The sequence below is a fragment of the Bos mutus genome, chromosome 6 (assembly GCF_027580195.1).
Source record: "Bos mutus isolate GX-2022 chromosome 6, NWIPB_WYAK_1.1, whole genome shotgun sequence".
NCBI lineage: Eukaryota > Metazoa > Chordata > Mammalia > Artiodactyla > Bovidae > Bos > Bos mutus.
This window is the reverse complement of record NC_091622.1, coordinates 58,752,754-58,779,865: the sequence shown is the minus strand read 5'-3', so window position 1 is coordinate 58,779,865 and position 27,112 is coordinate 58,752,754. Positions and strand designations below refer to the sequence as shown.

General features: G+C 38.9%; 1 protein-coding gene across 1 annotated transcript in view; it reads right to left on the bottom strand.

The window, feature by feature from the left end:
• UBE2K (ubiquitin conjugating enzyme E2 K) overlaps positions 1-25,553 on the bottom strand; it is a 77,261-nt gene extending 51,708 nt beyond the window's left edge. The window contains exon 1 of the mRNA XM_005901990.3: positions 25,342-25,553. Within this exon, the coding sequence (XP_005902052.1) occupies positions 25,342-25,404 (63 nt within the window). The 5' untranslated portion in view covers positions 25,405-25,553. The remainder of the gene's footprint in view (positions 1-25,341) is intronic.
• Between the last annotated feature and the right edge of the window lie 1,559 nt (positions 25,554-27,112).

Below are 27,112 nucleotides of genomic sequence, written 5' to 3'. Positions count from 1 at the left end.
TTAGGATACAACACCAAAGGCACAATTCATGAAAGAAATAACTAATAAGTAAGACTTCACTAAAGTAAAAAACGAAAACTTTTCAGCATAAGAAAAGATCAAGGAAGTGAAGACTAGACTGGGAGACAGTATCTGCACAAAAAGTATCTGGTTAGAAGGACTGTTTGAGCAAGCTCTGGGAGTTGGTGATGGACAGGGAAGCCTGGAGAGCTGCAGTTCATGGGATCGCAGAGGCGGACACAGCTGAGCAACTGAACTGACTGAAAGGACTGTTATTCAAAATACACAAAGAACGCCTATACTTCAATTTGAAAAAAAATTTAAAAATGGACCAAAGACCTAAACAGACACCTCAGCAAAGATGACACACAGATGACAAGCATACGAAAAGATATGCCAGTCAAGTCACAGGGAAATGCAAACTAAAACGGGATATCACTATACACTTATTAGAATGGCCCACATCCAACACACGGACCAGAGCAAACGCTGACAAGGCTTGTGGAGCACCAGGTACTCTCACCCACTGCCAGTAGGAATACAAAATCATGCAGATACTTTGGAAAAGAGTTTGGCAGTTTCTCAAAAAACTAAACATAGTCTTAACGTATGATCTGGCAATAACACTACTTGGTATTTACCAAAAGGATCTGAAAACTTGTGTCCACACAAAAACCTGTAAGCAGATGTTTATAGCAGGTTTATTCATGATTGCCAAAATATGGAAGCCAATGAGATGCTCATTAGCAGCTAAATGAATAAGTTTTACAACCAGACAATAAGACATTATACAGCAATAAAAATCGTTATCAAGCCAAAAGGAGATATGGAAAAAACTTAAACACATAAATGGAGAAAACTTAAAACACGTATAACTAACTGAAACAAGCCAATCTGAAAAGGCTATATATTGTAAAATCCCAACTCTTTAACATTTTGGAAAATCAAACGTATGGAGACAGTTGAAAAATCAGTGGCTAGTAGGATTTTGGGAAGGGAGGGACAAATAGGCAGAGCATAGAGGATTTTTAGGGAAGTGAAAATATACTGTATGATACTATAATGATAAATACATGTCATTATACATTTGTCCAAACAGAGTAAACACCACTAACAGTGAACCCAAAGGTAAACTATGAACTTTGGGTGATTATGATGTATCAACATAGATTCATCCATTATAACAAATGTACATACATGTTGGCGGGGGATGTTGATAATAAGGGAGGCTATGCACATGTGGAGGCAGGAGGTTTATGTGAAATCTCTGTATGTTTCTATTTTGTGTGAACCTAAAACTGCTATTTTTAAAAAATCTTTAAAAAAATGAATACTAAATAAACATTCAAAAGTGTTTGTGATATGTAAAGAAAAAAAAACAGAAGCAGAACTGTGATTACCAACTACAAAAATCTGCAGAATAAAAACTAAAAAGGTAGCAAAAATGAAAAAGAGTCTTTGCATGTTTTTGAGACAACTGAAGAAATCTGAATATGGACTTTATTACATGATATCAAGATGTTTTGGTTATTTGTTAGAAGTAATACTGGTACTTCTGTGTAAGAAAATGTTTCTAAATATATTAAAACAAAAAAGATATTAACATAAGCCGAGAATACGGAAGACATTTATACACGAGGCTAAAAAGATAAGATAACCTGCATATGCTTTAAAATTCCTGAATAAAGAAAATGCAAGATGAAAATTATCCTTGGGTCACTAAAGTATTTCTAAGACCTGAAGGATCTGAAACTATCAAACAATTACCATATATGCAGACACAACAGGCTTCAAATACAAAGTCTGAGAGACAAGAATACTAGAATATTAACTGATAAATAAGATATTAATATATCTAAACAACTAGAAATTTCAAATGTGTCACTATATATATATTAAAAACAAAACCCAGTAGTCATTACCTATCATCTAAAAAGCACTGAGAAACAACAAGCACATCAAAAATACTGTAATATTTATTTGGCTAGCATCAAAAAAACAAGCAGAAATACAAAAAGTAAATAAATATAATTTTAATCATAGACTCAACATTTCCTTGCAGGTAAACTAATTAAAAAAAACTCATCAAATATATTGCTGCTGTTGTTTAGTCACTAAGTTGTTATACAGCTCTTGTGCTACCCTACCCACATGGACTGTAACCTGCCAGGTTCCTCTGTCCATGGGATTTCCCAAGCAAGAACACTTGGAGTGGGTTGCCATTTCCTTCTCCACCTAGGAGGAATCTTCTCGACCTAGGTATTGAACCTGAGTCTCCTGCACTGGCAGGCAGATTCTTTACCACTGAGCCACCAGTGAAGCCCTAAAATACTTCTAATGTTGTCTGTACTCTTGTCTGTATTTATAAACGTCCAGCAACTTTCATAAGTAATAAATACAGGATGGAAAAAGCAGGATACAGGCCCTAGATAGTTAAAGTGTCAGCCACTCAGTCGTGTCAGACTCTCTGCAACTTCATGGACTGTAGCCAGCCAAGCTCCACCGTCCATGGCATTTTTCTAGGCAAGAATACTGGAGTGGGTTGCCATTTCCTTCTCCAGGGGATCTTCCTGACCCAGGAATCAAACCCGGTCTCCTGCAGTGCAGGCAGACTCTTTCCTCTCTGAGCCACAAGGGAAGCCCCTAGATAGTTAAGGTACATAACAAAGGAATGATTTCATTTAGTCCAGACTCTCACATCTTCCCATACACAGAATAGTGCTTGAGATGTCTGGATTTCTTTAACTGATAGTAACCGTTTCATGTTCTGACTATCTGTAAAACTCCTATAAGCCCTGGCTCCTCCCTTACTTCGAGTCAGTTCCTTAGACCAATCCAAGAGTCTTCCATGCTTAAATCCTCAGAAAACCCATCAAATAAAATAGAATTCTCAACTTATAGGTTGTGCTTTTGCTTTCAGTCGACAAACTAGAAGTTCCTATGTTTTCTGAATATGTAAACACATAAAAAAGTTATTAAAGGTTCCCTCTGAAAGAGAGGGAAGGAAGGAAAGAATGGATGGGTAACAAGAACTTTTACTCTTTATTTCTATAACTGATAATTTTTAACAATGAAATCCTGTAGCCATAAAAAAACAACTTTTTTTTTTACCTTCCAAACTTCTGTATCATTTAAAAAGTTTAAAGGGTTCAAAGTACTGACCGTAAAAAAATTAAAAAAGAGAACTGAACCAAACAAAAATGAAGAAAAACAATGAAACCGTGACTCAATAAAGTGAAACCAAAAGTCATTGGCTCAACTGATAAAACAGAGAATATGTGAACTAAAGGCAGGAGAAAGAAAGGAAACAAAAAAAAGAGATAAACAAACAAACAAGAAGCTAAACCATATCCTGTGTTTACCACATATTAAAAACAGACCATAATTAATAAATGAAATCTGCTGCTGCTAAGTCGCTTCAGTCGTGTCCGACCCCATAGACGGCAGCCCACCAGGCTCCCCGTCCCTGGGATTCTCCAGGCAAGAACACTGGAGTGGGTTGCCATTTCCTTCTCCAATGCATGAAAGTGAAAAGTGAAAGTGAAGTCGCTCAGTCGTGTCCAACTCTTCGCGACCCCATGGACTGCAGCCTACCAGGCTCCTCCGTCCATGGGATTTTCCAGGCAAGAGTACTGGAGTGGGGTGCCATCGCCTTCTCCGAAATGAAATCTAGTACATTTTAAATAAGAGATTTTTTAAAGCCTCAACTGACAAAAATTTAGCAGCCACATTATAAAAAGCCACCTGGTCCTCAAACATACATCCCACTTTACAAAAAAAAAAAAAAAAAAACCACCAAAGATCACACAGTTTCAAAAAAAAAAAAAGAAAGAGAATGATTATAAACACATTTTATAGGATGAATAATAGTTTTGATCCCCCAAACTTAGCCAGCATAATTCTGAACAAATATTCACTAGTCTCACTTGTGTGCTAGTCACTTAGTCGTGTCTGACTCTTTGTAACCCCATATATAGCCCACCAGGCTCCTCTGTCCACGGAATTCTCTAGGCAAGAATACTGGAGTGTATTGTCATGCCCTTCTCCAGGGAATCTTCCTGACTCAAGGATCAAACCTATATCTCCGCACTGCAGGCAGATTCTTTACCATCTGAGCCACCAGGGAAGCCATAAAAACATACACAATGCTCAACAAACTCTTGGTTAACACACCATAACAAATGTAAAGTACTATTCACTATGCTGCAGCCCATGGGGTCGCAAAGAGTTGGATACAACTGAGCAACTGAACAACAACATTTACTATGACCAAAAGGGTTTTGCTCCAAGAATTCAAGAATATAGTTACGTTAAAATTTTTATCAGAAAGGTATTTGAAAATGCCTTAATTTGACAAATGCAAGTCTTAATTTGAAAAAGAATATATATCTAAAGTTGAGGTAAAATTATATTTTCTTTAAAAAAGGGAAAAGATAAGAATATCTGCCATTACTGCTACCACTTACAGCAATCCTTCCACTTAAACACAAACTCTTCTATAAAATTAAACACAAATTTTGCATAAAATTTATTTTAACCACAAGAATTTTCAAACAGACACCAATCTTAAATTACTTTCAAAGCTGTAACTTTAAGTACCTATCCTTTAGAACTGTGAGAAAATTCATTTCTGTTGTTTATGCCACCCAGTCTACGGTATTTTGCTGGGGCAACATCGGCTAACACATCCACACTCTGATTAAAAAGAGAAGAAAATCCTCTGTTGCCAATGGAGGTGACTATTGTATCATATCTTGACTCACTTCAGTTTACTTGCTAACTGTAAAAGGAATAAAACATATCTCTTCACAAACAGGTCTTGTGGCTCAAACCTTAATCAAGTTATTACCCAAGTGACCTAACATCACTAACAATGAGAAATATATATTAACATGATTAACACATATATATTAACATGATTCAACATGAATTACACATTACAATTGGAGTCCTGACAAAAATGTTTAATGTGATAATCTAGTCAAACCTTTATACCTTAACTCCCAGTTTATAAGAAATACAAGTTAAAATACCACCATGAGGAAATCTCCAGGATTAAAAATGGAGAGATATGCAGGAGAACCATCATAAAGTTTAAAAGACTAAAAAAACTATATTCAGGGAATTCCCTGGCTAGAACTCAGCGCTTTCACTGCCATTCAGTTCACTTCAGTTGCGTCCGACTCTTTGCAACCCCGTGAATCGCAACACGCCAGGCCTCCCTGTCCATCACCAACTCCCAGAGTCCACCCAAACTCATGGGCATCGAGTCGGTGATGCCATCCAGCCATCTCATCCTCTGTCGTCCCCTTCTCCTCCTGCCCCCAATCCCTCCCAGCATCAGGGTCTTTTCCAATGAGTCAACCCTTCGCATGAGGTGGCCAAAGTACTGGAGTTTCAGCCTCAGCATCAGTCCTTCCAATGAACACCCAGGACTAGTCTCCTTTAGGACTGACTGGTTGGATCTCCTTGCAGTCCAAGGGACTCTCAATCCAACACCACAGTTCAAAGCATCAATTCTTTGGTGCTCAGCTTTCTTCACAGTCCAACTCTCATATCCACACATGACCACTGGAAAAACCATAGCCTTGACTAGACGGACCTTTGTTGGCAAAGTAATGTCTCTGCTTTTAAATATGCTATCTAGGTTGGTCATAACTTTCCTTCCAAGGAGTAAGTGTCTTTTAACTTCATGGCTGCAGTCACCATCTGCAGTGATTTTGGAGCCCAAAAAGATAAAGTCTGACACTGTTTCCACTGTTCCCCCATCTACTTCCCATGAAGTGATGGGTCCAGATGCCATGATCTTAGTTTTCTGGATGTTGAGCTTTAAGCCAACTTTTTCACTCTCCTCTTTCACTTTCATCAAGAGGCCATTACCAGGGTTCAATACGCAAGGTGTAAACTAGTAAAGTAACGCTCAAAATTCTCCAAGCCAGGCTTCAGCAATACGTGAACTGTGAACTTCCAGGTGTTTAAGCTGGTTTTAGAAAAGGCAGAGAACCAGAGATCAAATTGCCAACATCTGCTGGATCATCGAAAAAGCAAGAGAGTTCCAGAAAAACATCTATTTCTGCTTTATTGACTATGCCAAAGCCTTTGACTGTGTGGATCACAATAAACTGTGGAAAATTCTGAAAGAGATGGGAGTACCAGACCACCTGACCTGCCTCTTGAGAAATCTGTATGCAGGTCAGGAAGCAACAGTTAGAACTTGACATGGAACAACAGACTGGTTCCAAATAGGAAAAGGAGTACGTCAAGGCTGTATCGGAGAAGGCAATGGCACCCCACTCCAGTACTCTTGCCTGGAAAATTCCATGGACGGAGGAGCCTAGTGGGCTGAAGTCCATGAGGTCGCTGAGAATCAGACACAACTGAGCGACTTCACTTTCACTTTTTACTTTCATGCATTGGAGAAGGAAACGGCAACCCACTCCAGTGTTCTTGCCTGGAGAATCCCAGGGACGGCGGAGCCTGGTGGGCTGCCGTCTATGGGGTCACAGAGTCAGACACGACTGAAGCGACTTAGCAGCAGCAGCAGCAAGGCTGTATATTGTCACCCTGCTTATTTAACTTATATGCAGAGTACATCATGAGAAGTGCTGGACTAGAAGAAGCACAAGCTGGAATCAAGATTGCCGGGAGAAATATCAATAACCTCAGATATGCAGATGACACCACCTTTATGGCAGAAAGGGAAGAGGAAATCGAAAGCCTCTTGATGAAAGTGAAAGAGGAGAGTGAAAAAGTTGGCTTAAAGCTCAACATTCAGAAAACAAAGATCATGGCATCCGGTCCCATCACTTCATGGCAAATAGATGGGGAAACAGTGGCAGACTTTATTTTTTGGGGCTCCAAAATCACTGCAGATGGTGACTGCAGCCACGAAATTAAAAGACGCTTACTCCTTGGAAGGAAAGTTATGACCAACCTAGATAGCATATTCAAAAGCAGAGACATTAGTTTGCCAACAAAGGTCCGTCTAGTCAAGGCTATGGTTTTTCCAGTGGTCATGTATGGGTGTGAGAGGTGGACTGTGAAGAAGGCTGAGCGCAATTTACAACAACCTTTCTAGAAAGCACCTTGGTCCTAAGTTCAAATTCTATGATCTAGTAATTTCTTTCCAGGAATCTATCTTAGGGAAATAAACTCAGATAAAAAGTATTATGTAAAGATATTCCTTTCAGTGGGAAAAAATAGAAACAACATATAAATGTGGAACAAAAAGATGGTTCACTAGGTAGTACTAAATATTAAATATATAAATACTATTTAATTCTAATGCTCAAGTTAAACACTAAATACTTAAAAAGAATACTTAATGTACCAAAGAAAAAACACAAATGTATTAACAGGAAAAAAAAAATATTAAGATTCTGATTTGATTAAAAAACAGAAGGATGTTAATATCAACAGCTATCTATAGTTAAAAGATACTGCTGCCTACTTTGTCATCTTTGTACATTTCTTCTCGATTCTCACAGAAGAGCAAGGAGACAGGATTAGGACTGAGTGGGTTCCAAATACTGATACACTGTAAGTTCTTTTTTTTTTTTTTTCTTTTGAACATAAGTTTGTAAAACAACCATTTATTGTCACCCTGCTTATTTAACTTATATTCAGAGTACATCAAGCAAAATGCTGGGCTGGATGAAGCACAAGCTGGAATCAAGACTGCCAGGAGAAATATCAATAACCTCAGACATGCAGATGACACCACATTTATGGCAGAAAGTGAAAAACTAAACAGCCCCTCTTGATAAAAGAGGAGAGTGAAAAAGCTGGCTTAAAACTCAACATTCAAAAAACTAAGATCATGGCAGTTGGTCCCATCACTTCATGGCAAATAGATGGGGAAACAACAGAAACAGTAACAGACTTGGGCTCCAAAATCACTGCAGATGGTGACTGCAGCCATGAAATTAAACATTTGCTCTCAGGAAGAAAAGCTATGACCAACCTAGACAGCATATTAAAAAGCAGAGACATTACTTGGCTGCTGCTACTGCTAAGTCGCTTCAGTGTCCGACTCTGTGCGACCCCATAGACGGCAGCCCACCAGGCTCCCCCGTCCCTGGGATTCTCCAGGCAAGAACACTGGAGTGGGTTGCCATTTCCTTCTCCAAGACTGTAAGTTCTTATCTCCACATAATCATACCCTTCATTTTGTTGTTGTTCAGCCATCCAACTATCTCATCCTCTGTCATCGCCTTTACCTTCAATCTTTCCCAGCATCAGAGTCTTTAAGTCGGTTCTTTGCATAAGGTGGCCAAAGTATTGCAGTTTCAGCTTCAGCATCAGTCCTTCCAAAGAATGTTCAGGATTGATTTAGGACTGACCAGTATGATCTTGTAGTCCCAGGGACTCTCAAAAATCTTCTCCAACACCACAGTTTAAAACCATCAATTCTTTATGTTCAGCCTTCTTTATGGTCCAACTCTCACATCCATACATGACTACAGGAAAAACCATAGCTTTGACTAGACAGACCTTTGTCGGCAATGTCTCTGCTTTTTAACACTCTCTAGGTTTGTCATAGCTTTTCTTTCAAGGAGCAAGTGTCTTAATTTCGTAGTTGCAGTCACCATCTGCAGTGATTTTGGAACCCAAGAAAACAAAGTCTGTCACTGTTTCCATTGTTTCCCCATCTATTTGCCATGAAGTGACAGGACCAGATGTCATGATCTTCATTTTTTGAATGCTGAGTTTTAAGCCAACTTTTTCACTCTCCTCTTTCACCTTCATCAAGAGGCTATTTAGTTCCTCTTCACTTTCTGTCGTAAGGGTGGTGTCATCTGCATATGTGAGGTTATTGATATTTCCCCCAGCAATCCTGATTCCAGCTTCTGCTTCATCCAGCACAGCATTTCTCACGATGTACTCTGCATAGAAGTTAAATAAGCAGGGTGACAAATATACAGCCTTGATGTACTCCTTTGCCAATTTTGAACCAGTCCATTGTTACATGTCTGGTTCCCAACTGTTGCTTCTTGACCTGCATACAGGTTTCTCAAGAGGCAAGTAAGGTGGTCTGGTATTCCCATCTCTTTAAGAATTTCCCACAGTTTGTTGTGATCCACACAGTCAAAGGCTTTAGCGTAGTCAATGAAGCAGCAGTAGTTGTTTTTCTGTAATTCTCTTGCTTTTTCTATGATCCAACGGCTGTTGCCAATTTCACCTCTGGTTCCTCTGCCTTTTCTAAATCCAGCTTGAACATCTAGACGTTCTTGGTTCACATACTGTTAAAGCCTGGCTTGGAGAATTTTGAGCACTACTTTGAAGTTGGACACGACTGAGCAACTGAACTTGCTAGCATGTGAAATGAGTGCAATTGTGCGGTAGTTTGAACATTCTTTGGCATTGCCTTTCTTTGGGACTGGAATGAAAACTGACCTTTTCCAGTTCTGTGGCCACTGCTGAGTTGTCCAAATTTCCTATCATATTGAGTGCAGCATTTTAACAGCATCCATCTTTTAGGATTTGAAATAGCTCAGCTGGAATTCCATCACCTCCACTAGCTTTGTTCATAGCAATGCTTCCTAAGGCCCACTTGACTTCACACTGGCTCTAGGTGAGTGATCACACTATCATGGCTATCTGGGTCATTAGTATCTTTTTTGTATAGTTCTTCTGTGCCTTTTTGTCACCTCTTCTTAATATCTTCTGCTTCAGTTAGGTCCATACTGTTTCTACCCTTTGTTGTGCCCATCTTTGCATGAAGTGTTCCCTTGGTATCTCTAATTTTCTTGAAGAGATCTCTAGTCTTTCCCATTCTATTGTTTTCCTCAATTTCTTTGCAATGATCACTGAAGAAGGCTCTCATCTCTCCTTGCTTTCCTTTGGAACTCTGCATTCAGATGGTTATATCTTTCCTTTTCTCTTTTTCATTTTCTTTTTGCCTTTCACTTCTCTTCTTTTTTTCCTTAGCTCTTTGTAATACCTCCTCAGACAGACATTTGGCCTTTTTTGCATTTCAGTTCAGTTGCTCAGTCGTGTCCGACTCTTTGTGACCCCATGAACCGCAGCACACCAGGCCTCCCTGTCCATCACCAACTCCCAGAGCCTACCCAAACTCATGTCCATTGAGTCAGTGATGCCATCCAACCACCTCATCCTCTGTCATCCCCTTCTCCTCCTGCCCTCAATCTTTCCCAACAACAGGGTCTTTTCAAATGAGTCAGCTCTTCGCATCAGGTGACCAAAGTACTGGGAGTTTCAGCTTCAACAGCAGTCCTTCCAATGAACACCCAGGACTGATCTCCTTTAAGATGGACTGGCTGGATCTCCTTGAAGTCCAAGGGACTCTCCAACACCATAGTTCAAAAGCATCAATTTTTCAGTGCTCAGCTTTCTTCACAGTCCAACTTTCACATCCATACATGACCAATGAAAAAACCATAGCCTTGACTAGACGGACCTTTGTTGACAAAGTAATGTCTCTGTTTTTTAATATGCTATCTAGGTTGGTCATAACTTTCCTTCCAAGGAGTAAGCATCTTTTAATTTCATGGCTGCAATCACCATCTGCAGTGATTTTTGAGCCCCCAAAAATAAAATCAGTCACTGTTTCCCCATCTATTTGCGTTTGCCATCACCTAAACCTGCACCTTCTCCAAAACTCATTTTAAGTTCCTCAGATTCCCAACTTCTGTAGATTAAATAAATTCACTTTGATACTTCAAACCCAGCTATTAGCTCACTTCATCAAAACAGAACCACTCTCCCTCATTATCAATCATCTTTACTGTCCTCACTTCCCTCCTTAACCAGTTTTGATTCCTTGGACATTCATTATAATCAATCCTTTGCAAATACTCTTGACAAACGATACTTTCCTTCCTTTAGTGTACTCATATGGCAAAGTCCCAATGCTAATTAAACTCATTCCCCCAATAAACTAAAACACACAAAAAACTCCTTGCATCTACCCCTAGCAGCTTTGTTGGGGAGGGGCAAGGAACAACCAGCATTAATAAGTCTCCTGTTCAAGTGAAAAACACAAATCCCAAGTGGAAACTTAACACTGTCCTAAGTATCTCTGCTTATATTAAAGATTAATCCTTCCACTTATATTTGGAACACCGCTCCCTGTTCTTCTCCAGGACTTTGCACCCTCAATTACTCCTCCTCTCTCTAGCATAATCAATTTCTCCCATTCATTAATATACAAACATACTCTGATAAGCTAATAGAAAATTGTTTTAAAGATCTCTGAAGTCATGGTCTTCTCCAGCTCCCTATCTTCTCTCCTTTCCTATCAAAGCAAAACTCCTTTAAAAACCTGACCATCTATGGTTGCCAATTAGTTCCTCATCTCATTCCTCTCACAATCCACTCCGGTGAGACATGCACATCGTTCCAATGAAAATATTCCAGTCAAGGTCACCAACAATCACGTTGCAAACTCAACGGTCATTTCCCCTATTCAGCAGCATTACAAAGTTGATCAGTCTATTCTTGGAATTCGGTCTTCTCTTAGCCTCAATGACATCACACTCTCCTTTGTAGGTTCTCATCAATTCAACATATGCCAGGGACCCAAGACAAGTTCAGACTTTGTCCTAGACCCCTCCCTTTCTAATCAAATTCTCCTACTAGAGTTAAGTCATCCAGCCTAAGTTTTAAACTACACCATCTCTATACCTATGATGCCCTGATCTTTCTTCAGCTCTAACCTCCAGATTCACATAATCAACTGCTTGTTACTTTCTAGCCTTGAAACCTAACAAGAACAAAACAAAGTTCTCATCTTCCTCAACCTCCAGTGTGCTTTCCCCACTCCTATTTATTTAAATCACTACTGTTTCTTTTGTTATATCCAGCAAAACTCAACCTTTAAATACTAAACCTTTCCTCACATCTTCAGTGTCAATTCATTCTCCACAGCAGTCAAACTGATCTTTAAAAAGACACAAATTCTGTCTGTTGCTTTAAATCCTCAAACGGCTTTCAGAGTCACTTAAAATCCAAACTCCTTACTTTGGGCTTATAAAGTTGTATGTGATCTGGCTCCTGCCTACATCTCCAAATTCATCTTACACCATTCTCCACCTTTACCCACAATACTCAGTCTAAACCTTTTTGGCTGCTGAGACATTGCAAATTCATTCCCAACTTTAGAGACTTTTAACAGTTTCCTCTGATTCGGACTGTTCTTCCCCTAGAGACATGCTGTTATCATTCAGATCTCAATTTAAGTTTACAATTCTAGGAGAGGCCTTTTCTGAACCCCCAATCAAAGCCAACTAATTAATTTCATCAATATTATTTTATCAATTTTATTTTCATCAATATTATTATTATAGCTGTACAATATTATTATACTACTCTGCACTGCATTTATTACTTACTTGTCTGTCTTCCCTTGCCCCATTCATTGCTATATCCCCAACACATATCATGATGCCTAGCATAGAGGGAGCCCTCAAGTATCTTTTAAAGAGCTCTTGGTACTAATAATACAAAGATGGATGAGACATGATGCCTACCTGTGAGAAGCTTGGAGTCTCATAGGGAAAAACAGCTTCAAATAATTTTAAAAATTACAGATTTTGGTTTAAAGTCCCATGGGAACTGTATTCAAAGCTTCTCCCAACAACAAATTCAAAATACGCATACATATGTACATACAGATAAAATGAAAGGAATATCAAAATTAAGATGTATTTCTGTATATATGAAATATTTCATAAACAAAACAAATTTTGCTTTAAAAAAAAGAATTATCTCTAGGAGTGAAATTACAGATTATTTTTACTTGAATATGGTTCCCCATATTTATCAAAGTTTAATGTTTGTTACTTTTACATTCACAGAATTTGACTATTTATTTAAAAGAGAAAAGCAATTATATTGTTTACATTCTTCACTATATAATGACTATTAGCTTTCTATGTGCATGTAAGAGTTGATCATCCTAATGTATGACTAAGTTAGTAAATTTTAATTTATCTTCCCAAGTAGTTTAAGGGTTATCTCCAAGAAACTCTTTCCCTGAGTTTAGGTTACCTCATCCTCACAGTTCTCCTTAAACTCAACAAGCACACACAACTACCTTTTCAATGTTTTACTATCTTACTGGGCCATAATTTACTCCATAAGGGCATGGACCATGTCTATCTTATTAACAAACAGAGGTGGCTTTTAATAAATATTTGTTGAATAAATGAAGAAAATGTAGAATTACTAAAGAGTTTAAACCATCAGACTTCCCCAGTGGTCCAATGGTTAAGATGCTCTGCTTCCACTGCAGGGGACACAGGTTTGATCCCTGGTCAGGGAAGTTCTGTGTGCCATGAAGCGCACCAAAAAAAGCTTAAACAATTTAAGTACAGATGATGTCATATATAATACTAAATAGATGCCCCCTGAGATCATGAAAGGAGAACTACAAAAAAAAAAAAAAGCAGAAAAGATTCCCTTCCCACTATCTTATTTCTAAGTTTTAGACTTAGACCTGATATTACCCCAACTCAGAACCTAACTACATTATCAAAAGAAACTCAACTTCACTGGAGGCCATCTTTATCAGCATATTCAACTCTTCCTAGTACCAAAAGTTTCGGAGAAGGCAACGGCAACCCACTCCAGTACTCTTGCCTGGAAAGTCCCATGGACGAAGGAGCCTGGAAGGCTGCAGTCAATGGGGTCGCTAAGAGTCGGGCACCACTGAGCCTTTTCACTTCACTTTTCACTTTCATGCATTGGAGAAGGAAATGGCAACCCACTCCAATATTCTTGCTTGGAGAATCCCAGGGACAGAGGAGCCTAGTGGGCTGCCGTCTATGGTGTCGCACAGAGTCGGACACGACTGAAGAGACTTAGCAGCAGCAGCAGCAGCAGCAGTACCAGAAGTAGGATGAAAGGTATTACTTTCGTAGGGCTTGGGATTAGCTTCCTGGACCTTAAGAAACCCTTAAACTCATTCAGGAAAACAAATGCCTCTTGCTTACCAGGCAATGTGTTAAGCAACGGAGAATAGAAAATCAGGACGATAGGTCTCTGTCCTCAATGACTCACACTCAGTTTCATCGGGCAGATGGAGACAAAGCACTTAAGTAAACACCTAAGGATATAATCAAAATATGACCAAGCCAAGATATATTTTTTAAAAAGTCTGACATACCCACTTAAAATTTCATCCAAATACCCATATACCCTAAACTCTTGCACATACACAACAGCAAGAAACTGGAAACAAACCAAATATCCAATGCATAAACTGTAGTATACTATACACACACACACATTTTAAAAATAAAGGAACTACTCCAAAACCACTGCAGGTGTTGACTGCAGCCATGAAATTATAAGACGCTTACTCCTTGGAAGGAAAGTTATGACCAACCTAGATAGCATATTCAAAAGCAGAGACACTACTTTGCCAACAAAGGTCCGTCTAGTCAAGGCTATGGTTTTTCCAGTGCTCATGTATGGGTGTGAGACTTGGACTGTGAAGAAGGCTGAGCGCCGAAGAATTGATGCTTTTGAACTGTGGTGTTGGAGAAGACTCTTGAGAGTCCCTTGGACTGCAAGGAGATCCAACCAGTCCATTCTGAAGGAGATCAGTCCTGGGTGTTCAATGGAAGGACTGACGCTAAAGCTGAAACTCCAGTACTTTGGCTACCTCATGCGAAGAGTTGACTCACTGGAAAAGACTGTGATGCTGGGAGGGATTGGGGGCAGGAGGAGAAGGGGACGACAGAGGATGAGATGGCTGGATGGCATCACCGACTCGATGGACATGAGTCTGAGTGAACTCCGGGAGTTGGTGATGGACAGGGAGGCCTGGCGTGCTGCAATTCATGGGGCCGCAAAGACTCGGACACGACTGAGCAAATGAACTGAACTGAACTACTGATGATGAATGAACTGAAAAATTTAAGAAAAATGAAGCACAAAATATTTTATATCACTGCTGAAAATCACCAGTCTCAGACAACCCACAATTAAGTACACCAATCCCAAACAGGATGGTTCACATAAAACAACAAAACTTGAAAGTAAAGCATCACACGGTCACTTGAGAGAAAATACCACACATGCTAGCTAGCCCTGCATTTGTAATTACTAGAAAAATTCATAATCACACAAAGGCTAAAAATAATGAACAGAGTAAACAAATCCGTTCTAAACCTAGGTAAAGAGCACTTTAAGCAACAGCTCTAAAAGATTAGACACCTTTTGAAGATTTGGGGCATACTTTAAATGTTACTAAGCTTACTACAATTCAGGCACCATGCTGGATGCTGAAGAGAAAAATATAAAACCCTCAAAGAGCTCAATGATCTAGCAGGAGCAGAAAGACATACATATAATCATTAACAATACAGTAACTGCTCTAAAAAGATCCTGACATGGAGAAGGAAATGGCAACCCACTCCAGTGTTCTTGCCTTGAGAATCCCAGGGACGGGGGAGCCTGGTGGGCTGCCGTCTATGGGGTCACACAGAGTTGGACACGACTGAAGCGACTTAGCAGCAGCAGCAGAACTCACTGTACCCGGTAGATAAATTACCTTCCGGGTGTGTTGGGGAAGGAGACTGACAGCAGAGGGGCCTGAAGTTTTTGGAGTGAAAAAAATGTTTTATCTACACTGTGGTGATGTCTCCACTGCATTTGTCAAAAAAACCTAACCCAATTGTACTTTATATGTAAATTATACTTTAATAAAGCTTGACATTTTAAAGAAAAAAAAATAAAAAGATCCTGACAAAGTGATAACTACAAAAAAGAGGTAATCTGCGTTCAAGAAAAGCTTATTAGGAATGGCATTTTAGAATGAGTTTTTCGAAAGTAAGAAGATAACGGCTTATTCCATGCAGACAAAACAACTCAACAGCAAGCAATTAATTTTGTTAGCTAAAGGCTGGAGGGAGAGTGAGGGTCTGAGGTATGTTTAGGCATGTAGCTGAGTTGAGACTTGACAGGAAGCAGGTCAGGAAAGGTAGGCTAGAAATGAAAAGGTTGTGACTTCACACAATAAGGGGTAGACAATCTAAAAGAAAATGACAAGATCATGTTTTAAAAATTAAATCCAGGGACCTCCCCAGTGGTCCAGAGGTTTATCCTCCATGTTTCCAATGCAAAGGGGCACAGGTTTGATCTGTGGTCAGGGAACTAAGATTCCACGTGCCTCAAGGGAGGGACTAAAATATATTTTTTAAAAATAAATAAATAACCCAGTAGCACGGCACCAGGGGGGTTGAATTAAAAGTTGGGACAGACTAAAGGCAGAGAACTAAATGTAAATTAGCAAACTATCTTAATATAAAGAGTTTATCTAAGAAAGCCTGATCTAAGACAACTGACAAAAAGAACACAAAAGAGGAAACAAAGATTCAGGAGATTACGGAGGATAAGAGATGAAATCAGACTTATAAAGGGTAATAACAGAAGTTAAAGAAAAACCAAAATTTAGCATCAGAGCAACTGAAAGCGGAAAGCTCTAAGACAGAAATGGAAATGCTGAAGAAAGGCATATGCATTTAACAATTTAGAAGATGTTAGTAATGCCTGAAAAAGTAATTTCAGTATGACAAGAAACTGAAGAAGCCTGAGTACAGAAGTTAAAGAATGAACTAGGACTTCGCTAATGGTACAGAGCATAAGAATCCACCTGCCAATGCAGAGACTCGGGTTCAATCCCTGGTCCGAAAGACTCCACATGCTGCAGGCAACTAAAGCCTGTGCACAACGCACAGGCTCTAGAGCCCACAAGCCACAACCAAAGAACCTGCACGCAGCAACTACTAAAACCTACACGCCCTAGAACTTGTGCTCCGCGACAAGACACCACCACAGTGAGAACCCCAAGCACCATAAGGAAGCGCAGCCCCTGCTCATCACAACGAGAGAGAGCCCGTGCCCATGAAGGAAGACCCAGCACAACCAAAAACAAAAAAGAATGAATTCACTTTTAAGAACCAAATACATGAGAGTATCTTTCTGATAACCAGAGTAGGAAAATATTCCTTAAACAAAATATTGGGTTGGCCAAAATGTTCCTTCAAGTTTTTCCAAAAGATGCTATGGGAAAACTCGAAAGAACTTTTTAGCCAATCCAATACAAAAAAAAAGCACACCACACAGGAAAAGGCAGACAAATTTGACTACTTTAAAGGTAAACTCAGTAAGATCAAAGATGTGATAACGTTAAGTGAAATAAGCCAGTAAAACAAACAACGTATAATACAGTAATCAAACTCACAGAGACAAAAAGCAGAGTGCTGACTACAGGAGCTGGGCATGGGAGAAGTAAGGAGTTAAGTGTTTAATGGGTACAGTTTCAATTTTACAAAATGCGGAGTCTTGGAGATGGATGGTGGTATTGATTGTACAACAATGTGAATGTACTTAACACCACTGAAATTGTCTGCTTAAAAATACACAAGGTGTAAAGTTTTATATGAGTTAACACAATTTTTAAAAAGAGCATTTAAAAAAGTAAAAAATGCTTTTCAAAGCATTTAAAAAATTAAGCCACATAATAGAATTAGACAAAATTATAAAGAATTCTTACAAATCAGTAAGAAAAATACAAACCACAAAAATTCTTAAAAATGGGTAAATAATGGAAACACTAAATTTACAAAAGAAAGCCCACAGCCAATAGACACAAAAATATGCTTAATATCTCTATTGACAAAGAAAAATTAAAATAAGCTACCATTTCATATCCATCAGACTGACAAAAATCTAAATTTTGCAGATGTCACGTCACTAGAATTCTTACAGATTTCTACAGCGAGTGTAAATTGATACAATCATTGGGAGAACAATAATGCATATCCAATCATGCAGAAGATGCAAATACACTCAGATCCTGCAAATCTACCTCCTAAAAAATACCCAAGAAAACATTTATAATAATGTTCAATGTGTCTTTTTTATAACTATATGCCATCAACAGGAGAAGTAATCTATACAGTTGACCTTTAAACAAGGGGGTTAGGGATGCCAAACCTCTGCTCAGACAAAAATCGAAGTATAACTTATAGATGGCCCTCCATATACAGTTTCTCCGCATCTACACATTCAACCAACACTGAATCATTGTGGACTGCAGTATTTACTACTGAAAAAAATCCACATATAAGTAGATTCATGAAGTTCAAACTCATGTTGGTCAACTGCAGTTTAAAATTGAAGAACTTGAGCAATATATGCGTTGTCACAGATAAACCTTAAAAAACAACACTGAAAAGAAAAGTTGCAGGAGATGCAGAATATTATAACCATCTGTGAAGTTCTTCTAAAAATTTTTAAAACACTAAAAAGTGACCTTACACTCAAAAAATACTATGTTTATCAGCAGTAAAAAAATATGTATGGGAGGGATATACTCAACTTCAGCATAATGGTTACTTCCAAGAAGGAGAGTACAGAATAGAGAAAAGGTTGGAAAGTGAGCTTCCTCTGGAGGTTTTATTTCTTGGGGGGTTGAGGAGAGGCTAAAGCCAGTATGAGGATTAAGATCTATTAAATCTGGACCATGGATATAAAAGTTCATATATTATTTCTAAACTTCTAAGTCTAAAATAAAATGTAATTTTTAAAAGCATCTTTAGAAATAATGGATTGGAAGCAAGCAGCATATGATTATTCTTTCCATCATAATAAGTTAAATGGAGTCAGAGACCTGGTTTTAAATCCCTGCTCGGACAAAAAACCTGGAGCGCTGCAGTCCACGGGGTCAGAAAGAGTTGGACACCTCTTAGCAACTGAACCACCACCAAGTTACTTGACACTGTGGAAAGTTAATTTCTTCAGAGCTACAACTTTCTAATCTGTAATAGAAGCAACCCATCTCATAAGGCTGTCATAGATATAAAATACCAGATAGTAGGCATTCAACTATAGGTAGTTATTATTTTAAATTTGCAGTAAAAGAAAAGAACTAAATGGAGGGAAATGGCGAGGGTTTTGAATGAAATGAACTTGCCTCACCTTTTCAGATTATGTAGCAGAACTTACCATTGATGTCAGATGTATGTGACTACCACTTTCTAGCTTCCAAGACCCAATTTTAAAATAGGGATTTTACAAAGGAATTCAAAATTACACACCAGAGGATTAGAATCTGGATTCCATGGTCCAGTTAAAGGAGACCAGAGTCATGTGAAGAAATCCAAAATAATCCCACTGTCTCCTTAAGAAAGACTAACCATTTTCAGAACTAAGTCCAATTATACTTTTGTATTCCCCTTGGCCACCAGTCCCCATAGGTTATTTACACACAAAGAAACATTATCAGAAGTATCAATACTTAAGTCATCATCTTAAGCCTTTTCTGGAGTCACATTCACATAGAGCTATCACTGAACCATTGAAGGAAACTTTTATGATCCAAGGACAACAATAAGCAGAATATGAAAGCAGAATATAATTAATTCAGACATCTTTACAAGTATCCACTTACTGAATATTCCTAGCACTGCTCTAAGCACTGAAAAGACTCTCTTGATCTCCTATTTTCAGAGAAGAAAACTGAAATAGTCAGTGCTGTAGGTATTAAGCTGAAAAGCCAGGACTGAAATTCCAATGCCCACACTCTTAATCACTAAGCTAAACGTACTACATTATGCTTGGGAAATAAGTATCTCTGCCTCCTGGCAAACTTTTCTCACACCAAGATAGAAAAGCAGAACATATTTAAAGATTAATGCAATTCTCAACATTGAATGACATGTCATACATTGTTGTAATGATACATCATTTTATTAGCATTCAACTTTTATAGTATTGTTTATGAAAAATATCATCTCATAAAGCAACCGTATATAACAGCTGGAGTAAACTGGTGTGCAAAAAACCTGGACGAGGGGGCTTCCCTGGTGGCACAGTGGTTAAGTATCTGCCTGCTGATGTAGGGTACACAGGTTCGATCCCTAGTCGGGGAAGATCCCACATGCTACGGGGCAATGTGCCCATGTGCCGCAACTACTGAAGCCTGTGTGCCCAGAATCTGTGCTCCTCAACAAGACAAGCCACTGCAATGAGAAGCCTGGGCCCCACAAGGAAGAGTAGCCCCCGCTCACTACAACTAGAGAAAGCCCACATTGAGTAATGAAGACTCACAACCAAAAAAACAAAAATCTTAAAAAAAAAAACACACAACCCAGGTGAAGTTCACCATTAACCAGATCTTTGTGTCACTGAGCAACAATCAATCTCTCTAAGCTTCAGTTTCTGAACTTATAGATGAGGTTTTTCACCTAGATCTAACGTCTCTTTCAACTAAAACATTCAATGCATTTTAACACATTCTCTAGACACTGTTAATGCATTTTCTAAACAAAGACTTTGAAAGACAGCTTTTGAAAAATATTTAAAATTAAATCATATAGTATATGCTCTTATGTCTATCCTTTTACTCAAACATATCCAAAGCTAACCTGTGTTTTTAAAAATCAGGAAATTGACTGGAAAGGGGTGGGTGTGGGGATTCTGATGATGCTGGTAATGTTAACATTCTGTTTGTTTTGGGTGTTGGTCACACTTTTATCATATGTGCTTTGTATATTACCTTTTATTATTTTGATCTGAAAAAGGTGGTTTTCCCCCAAAGATAACTTATGTGTTCTAACTCCACAACTATGTTTGTGTATATTAGAGCTGTGCAACCTTTCTGTTATTAATATATAAATGTTTCTAGCTTAATTTTGTCCACAACTCCTGCTCCCTAATTCCAATTCAGGAGTCTACAGAAGAGATCATTTACTTATAAATTATACAGTATTCTTGTAATTCTTTTAAGACTGTCTCCTGAAATTCAGTCTTCACTTTCCTTTGGAACCGAGCTCAACAACCTCTCTTCCTACATACACACACCCTCAGAATTCCCACAGCTCTGCTTCTCTCCATCTATCATTTTTATCTGTCTCCAACCAGGTAAGTCTTTCAGGGCTGTTTGCAAATATCCTCAATAAATGCTGATAACATATTTACTAAGAAATAAGAAAACACATTCTTTACAAAGGGATGATCTGCAAAGGAATCCCAGATGACTGATGGATAGATCAAAGCCTTTAAAAAATTAAAAAAAGAAATGCACCCCAAGAGCACTACTTGGAAAGGCTTTTAATTTTTTTAACTCAGTCAATAACACACCCAGAGTCAATAACACACTCATAAGGCTAAGCTACACTGAACTAAAAACTTACATAGCTGTAAAAACAAATCGCTTTTCTACTCGTAAAAAATTGTTCAAATTCTAGTTACATTAGTTTATAGCAGGAAATTTCACCTTTGTCTTTAAACTAGAAAGGAAAAACTTAAAAAGAAAAAGATAATAATTGATAAACCAGGGGCAAAGTCTTAAAAACAAAACAGAACACTCAAAGCTAGTAGTAGTCATGCTATAATCAATTTTTTGGTACAGTTACTGTCCATTCATCTTTTAGATAAATTATACTACAAACTCTATATAGTTAACAGTCTTAAATGTTCTTCTAAAGAGTTCTGTCTACAGCAGTGGTTCTCAACGTCTGACAAAGTACGGAGACATTTTTAGTTGACACAATGGCAGGGAAATGGTAGGGAGGTGGGAGGAAGACTGCCTGTGCTATTGGCATCTAGTGCTCTTAGTCAGCGATGGTGCTGAACATCCTACAATGCACAGGAGAACCACCCACAACAAAGCCATTACCTGCCCCACATGTCAACAGTGCCAAGGTTGAGACACCATGGTCAACAGAAATTAAAAGACTTCCCTTTAAAGATCTGTAACTAGTTCTATACAGAATAGTCAAATATATAAAATTTAAAATGACAACAGGTACAAAAATCCATTTAAATACTCAAGGGAAATTTATACAAGAGTAGTTTTCATGAAACCAATTTGTTAATGCCACATATTTAAATATTCCCTATGAGAATCCTAGAAAATGTTAGCAAAGTGCAGTTACAATATGAAAAAAAACTACAGGTACCATACAGGACGAGAACAAACAAGGGTATGTGGACTGATTTACGGGCATTTTACTTCAGTGAACTTCAAATTTAAAAATATTTTGCATACTGAAATGCAAGCAAACCTTTAATTACAGGTAATGCTTAATGTTTAAACAATTAAATTAGGCTTCATTTAAATCTTTTAATCAGTAATACAAACCAGGTTCAATTATTTTTAAATAATTAAAAGTATGCCTACACTTGACAAGTCAGGACAGCATGGTATAATATAAACACAAGCAAACTTAGATCTAAATCCCAAAGGTGTATGTTTGCAGACAAATAATTTAACTTCTCTGAATCTCAATTTTCTCATCTAAGAAATAAAAAATCTAATTCAACAACCTGTTCTTGAGAATTAGCAGTAATATATATAAACAAATAGAGCTGCTAGTTCCTTTACAAATGGTGGTTGTTAATACCAGTAACAATTTATAATAAATAATATAACCTATGAGTACAGATTATAGCTTTACTCTGTCCTCATAAGCTACAATTCACTTACGTAAGTCAATAAAAAAAAAAAAACCTATTATTAAGTGTACCTTAAATCAATTTTCTATTCCTTGCAACTTTGAAATATTACTTAAACTTACACAGATTTAAGTAAATTAATATCTCAGACAAGTGACAGATTTCCAAACACAGTCTCATGGAAAAAAGGCCTACATGGTTTATTTATTTTTAGTAAATAACATATTAGCAGACTCAAAATTCAAAAGGACTCTTTTGATGCCTGTGGCCCCAGACACCCAATTCTCCTACAGAGAAACAATGTTACCAAGTTCTCATTAATCCTTTCACCTATACAAATACACATACTCCCCTACTTCTGACACTAATGGTGGCCTCCTCTCACTGTTCTGATTCTACCCTCTACTTTTCACATTTATCTTGAGGCTGTATTTTAATTAACAACACACTCCAACAGTGGCCATTTACAACTTCTTAGGCCAGATGTAAGCTATCTTTACAAAGACACTTAAAAAGGGGGAGGGAAAATCCTTAAAATCAATCAAGATTCTTAGTAAACACAAAAATGTGAAATAAACTTTGGTAAAATGAAAATTTACATAGAAAACATGAGGAAATACTTATTACATACCAGCCACTCAAATACTGCATTTACATACATAAAAAGGAAACATGTGGACTGTATTTCAATGTACTGAAAATAATCAACATAATCCACCTATAGAATTGGACTTAAGTATCAATGAAATAAAATATATTGGTGAAAATAAAGCTATTTATTGGTTATATATTCCAATATTAAATTATCTGATCCTTTCCTAAATGTTCTTTCTGGAAGAAGTTTCATTCCAGATAAAAAAATAATTTTCCTGTTTGGATTTTGTTTTCTTCCTCTGAAACACCACGTCACTTACTTGAAACAAGGTTTCATCATTGCTTATATATAAAAAGCTGTATTATTTTAACAATATGCATTACTAGGGCAATACAAGATTTCTTTTAAACTTCAAGTACTAAGAATATCATGGTGAAAAGTCACCTCACATAATGCAGAGACTATACGAATTATGAGAGCAGTGACCACTTTTAAGTAATAGAAAATAAAGCATTAAAGTCTTATATTAAGTTTCAGGCTTGTACAAACGTATTACAGAAGGAATGTTCTAGGCTACTGGCAATAATATTAGCTGCAAACTTTCATTAGGAAGATATACGTCAAGTATCCTGGAAAATATTTTCTTACTAAAGAAAAATTTAGAATCACTGTCTCACTATATATCACAGTGCAGGTATTTATGATTCTTTTTCTGCACTGTACCACAAAAACACAAAGTCATCCTTCCATTCAGAGTTTTGGCACTTGAACAAATACAGAGGTCAGAGTTCATACACATGCTCTGTAAAACCGATCATTACTTATATACTATTATATTCAATAAACCTGCTAGGATTTGGCATTTTTAAATAATTTTAAAGAATCTTTTCCACGTCTAACTGTAAAGACACACAGTCACTTCAGATTCAGTGGCACAAATAAAGTTCAAGTGCTTGCTATCAGACTTGTCAATAACTCATCACATGTTTAGAATGCTGAATTTCACGAATCATTGAGATCATTAAAGTACCAACGTAAGAGAAAAACACAAATAGCAATAATATATTCGATAATGATATTTGACATCTTGAAAATAACCATTCAGTATTTTTAATCTTTGTTGAGTCCAAGGAGAAAAACAACCTAGCATTCCTGTTGATTTTGGGTGTGAAAAACTGTACTATACTTTCATAATTTTGAGTCAAATTACCCAAACATTTAAAATACATTAACAAATGTGGCCAATATCAGCGTATCTAAAATTTCTACAGGACTCAAGAGTAGCTTGAGACAAAAAAAAAAAAATTTTAATCATTTCAGATATATGTTGGAATAAACCTACTTAATAAAGAAACGTAACAATATATTAATCTGAAATCTCATGTTTTTAAGTAGGACAGTTTTTCAAAAGAACGAACTAACTATGGGGACATCATAATGAAGTTTCATGGCACAACACAGTAGTGTCACAGAGGCATTGTCTTAGGACAGACTCTCTCGTCTGTAACTTGTAAACAGGTTTTTTGAAATAAGCTACTCACACACTCCACTATTTTTTCCTAATCCTAGCTAAAAATATTTAAACGTCTCTAATATACCGAACGTGCCTGTACCTAGTCAAAAAGCTTCAGATGTCAATCGAAAAAGAGGCCTAGAATGTCGGAGTAAGTGGAAATGAGATAGTAGTCTAATAAGGAATTAATTTTCTATCTCAGGTGAAAATTCCCTTATCGCCCACTCAAATAAGCTAGTACCCTATTATGTCTTCTCATTTCTCCCAACACCCAACCGAGAGGGAGTTAACTCCGAACCTCCTTCTTTCATCAATCACTCCTTCCGTAAGGAAAGGAGGGTGGCCGCCAGACCGGCTATAACCCAGAATACCCTGAAAAGTGTGGGCCTTTGAGCGGCGCGGCTCTCCGGATCCAGTTACCACCTTTCCCCTTCCCCCAACCCACTTCCCGGGTTTTCTCAGGCTTGGCCTGCTACCTCCCCACCCTACAGTCACACTTCCAGCTGTTGCCACTGCCGTGGGGCGCTCTCTAGAGCTCACACCCGCCTTTAAGCGCCCTTCCTCCATCTGCCCCCTAAACCTTATTCCTCCCCAGAACCCCCGCCCGCGAGACCGTCCATCCCAGGGCCCGGGGAGGGGAGGGAAAGGCGGCGGAAGGAGGGGGAGACTGCTGCTTCCCCACAGGCAGAAGGGCGGCCGCAAAGAAGGCCAACCGGGGGTTACCAGGGATATTGGGATTGCCACCGGAAGGGCCCTCCCGCCCTGGGCTGATGTGGGGGACGTCCGGGAGTTCATTTCTGACCTCCTCGCTCTTCAGCACCTCCTTGAACTCCCGCTTGATTCGCTGCACCGCGATGTTGGCCATGTCTCCGCCCGCAGCTTATTCGTACCCGCCTCCTCCGCCACCGCTACGACCACCGCCACCGCCGCCACCTCTTCCTCCACCGCCTCCTCCCCCGGCGATTCACACCCGAGCACACGAACGCTGCCACTGCCACCCCGACCGCCGCACTATCTTCAATGTGGAATCACCTCCGCGCCCGGCCACCAAAATGGCGCCGGGTCCGCGCATGCGCACGACGCTGACCCGGCCGGGCGGCGCAGCCGCTCCCGTTGTAGCCCCATACGCCTTAGCCGCGAACCTGCGCCGCGCTGTGCGGCGCGTCTCTGCCTGAGCTGCGGCCGCGTGGCTCCGCCCCGTCGGCGTCTGAAGCCAGGAGGGTGCGGCTTCCGCGCGGGCCAGGGCTGCCCGGGCCTCACGGGTCGTCTCCGGCGCCTCCGCCCCTGTACGAATGTAGGTGGTATGGTGGAGGCTTCCAGACCTTCGCCTCTAACCGAAGGTTCGAGTCCAACCTGATGGGTTCACGCGGCCCCTCTAGGCTTGGAGCGCCGCCCTGACTCAGCCAGACCGCGGGCTTAATGTATCCGGCTGTGTCTAGTGTCGGAAAACACTGTCCCGGAACTCGGTCTGGCCCATTTTCTATTGGTTCTGAAAAGCCACTGCGGTTCGTTCTTGTCCTGCAGCCGTTACAGTTCTACTACTTCAGTCATCCCAGGATCTTTCCAGGTACAACAAATCATTAAGTATGGTCATTGTTGTATCTCAGTTGTAATTGAGACCAGGTCTCAGTGGAGATGCCTGAGATGGGTTTAGAAGCCAGATGTTGATCTTTGGCCTACTTAGATAATTAATAACAAGCCGTGGAACTAAAACCATAGCTTTAAAACTTGAATGTACATCAGGATCCCTGGAGAGCTTAAGAAAAAACAAAGAGTGCAAGGTGGGCCTAATTTGCATTTGTAGCAAGTTCCCAGGTGCTGCTGCTCGAGCTGCTGGTTCAGAGACCACAGTATGAAAACCACTGAACTAAGATATCTGAATATATAGGGAAAACTGAAGAAACCTATGCTTCTTGGGAAGGAAGGGCAGCTTTACTTCTGTAAGCCTGGAGTCTACAACAGTGGCTGGTGCTAGTAGGCTCTCAATGAATATTGAATGAATAAATGAGTAAAGAGTAAATGTTTTAAGTGGGAAGTGAATTTAAAGGCAATTTAAAAGTGGTTGTTAAGGCTGCCAGTAATATGGTTTTGATACTAAGGGATGCTTTGAGTAGAAAACATTTTGTAATACTATTTATTTAGAAGTTTATATTTCATGCATTTCTTTCACCTAACTAATCAGTAAAGCATCTTGTTAGGAAAATATCACAAATACACCATCTTAGCAAAAATTACCAAAATTGTGGCAGTAAAAAAAAATAAGCCCCTGGGTATGAGTCATTCAGTGGAGGCACATGGCAAAAAAAAAATTTCTTGAACTGCCGCAGGAACCAAGAGGGGATTTTAAATTCCAGCCCTCTTCCATACCAGCTCGCTCTCTTTCAACCTTGGTTTCCTTTTCTGCAAGACAAGGAAGCTGGATGAGATGATCTCTTCCGAGTTTTAAGAGTTTAGAATTCTAAAGCATCATCTGGAAACATTCCCCTAAACGGAAGAACTATAAAAGCCCTTCCAGCAGAGCCCCCTAGTGGTCCTAAGGCGAACCAACTATACATGTGGGTAATGGCACAATA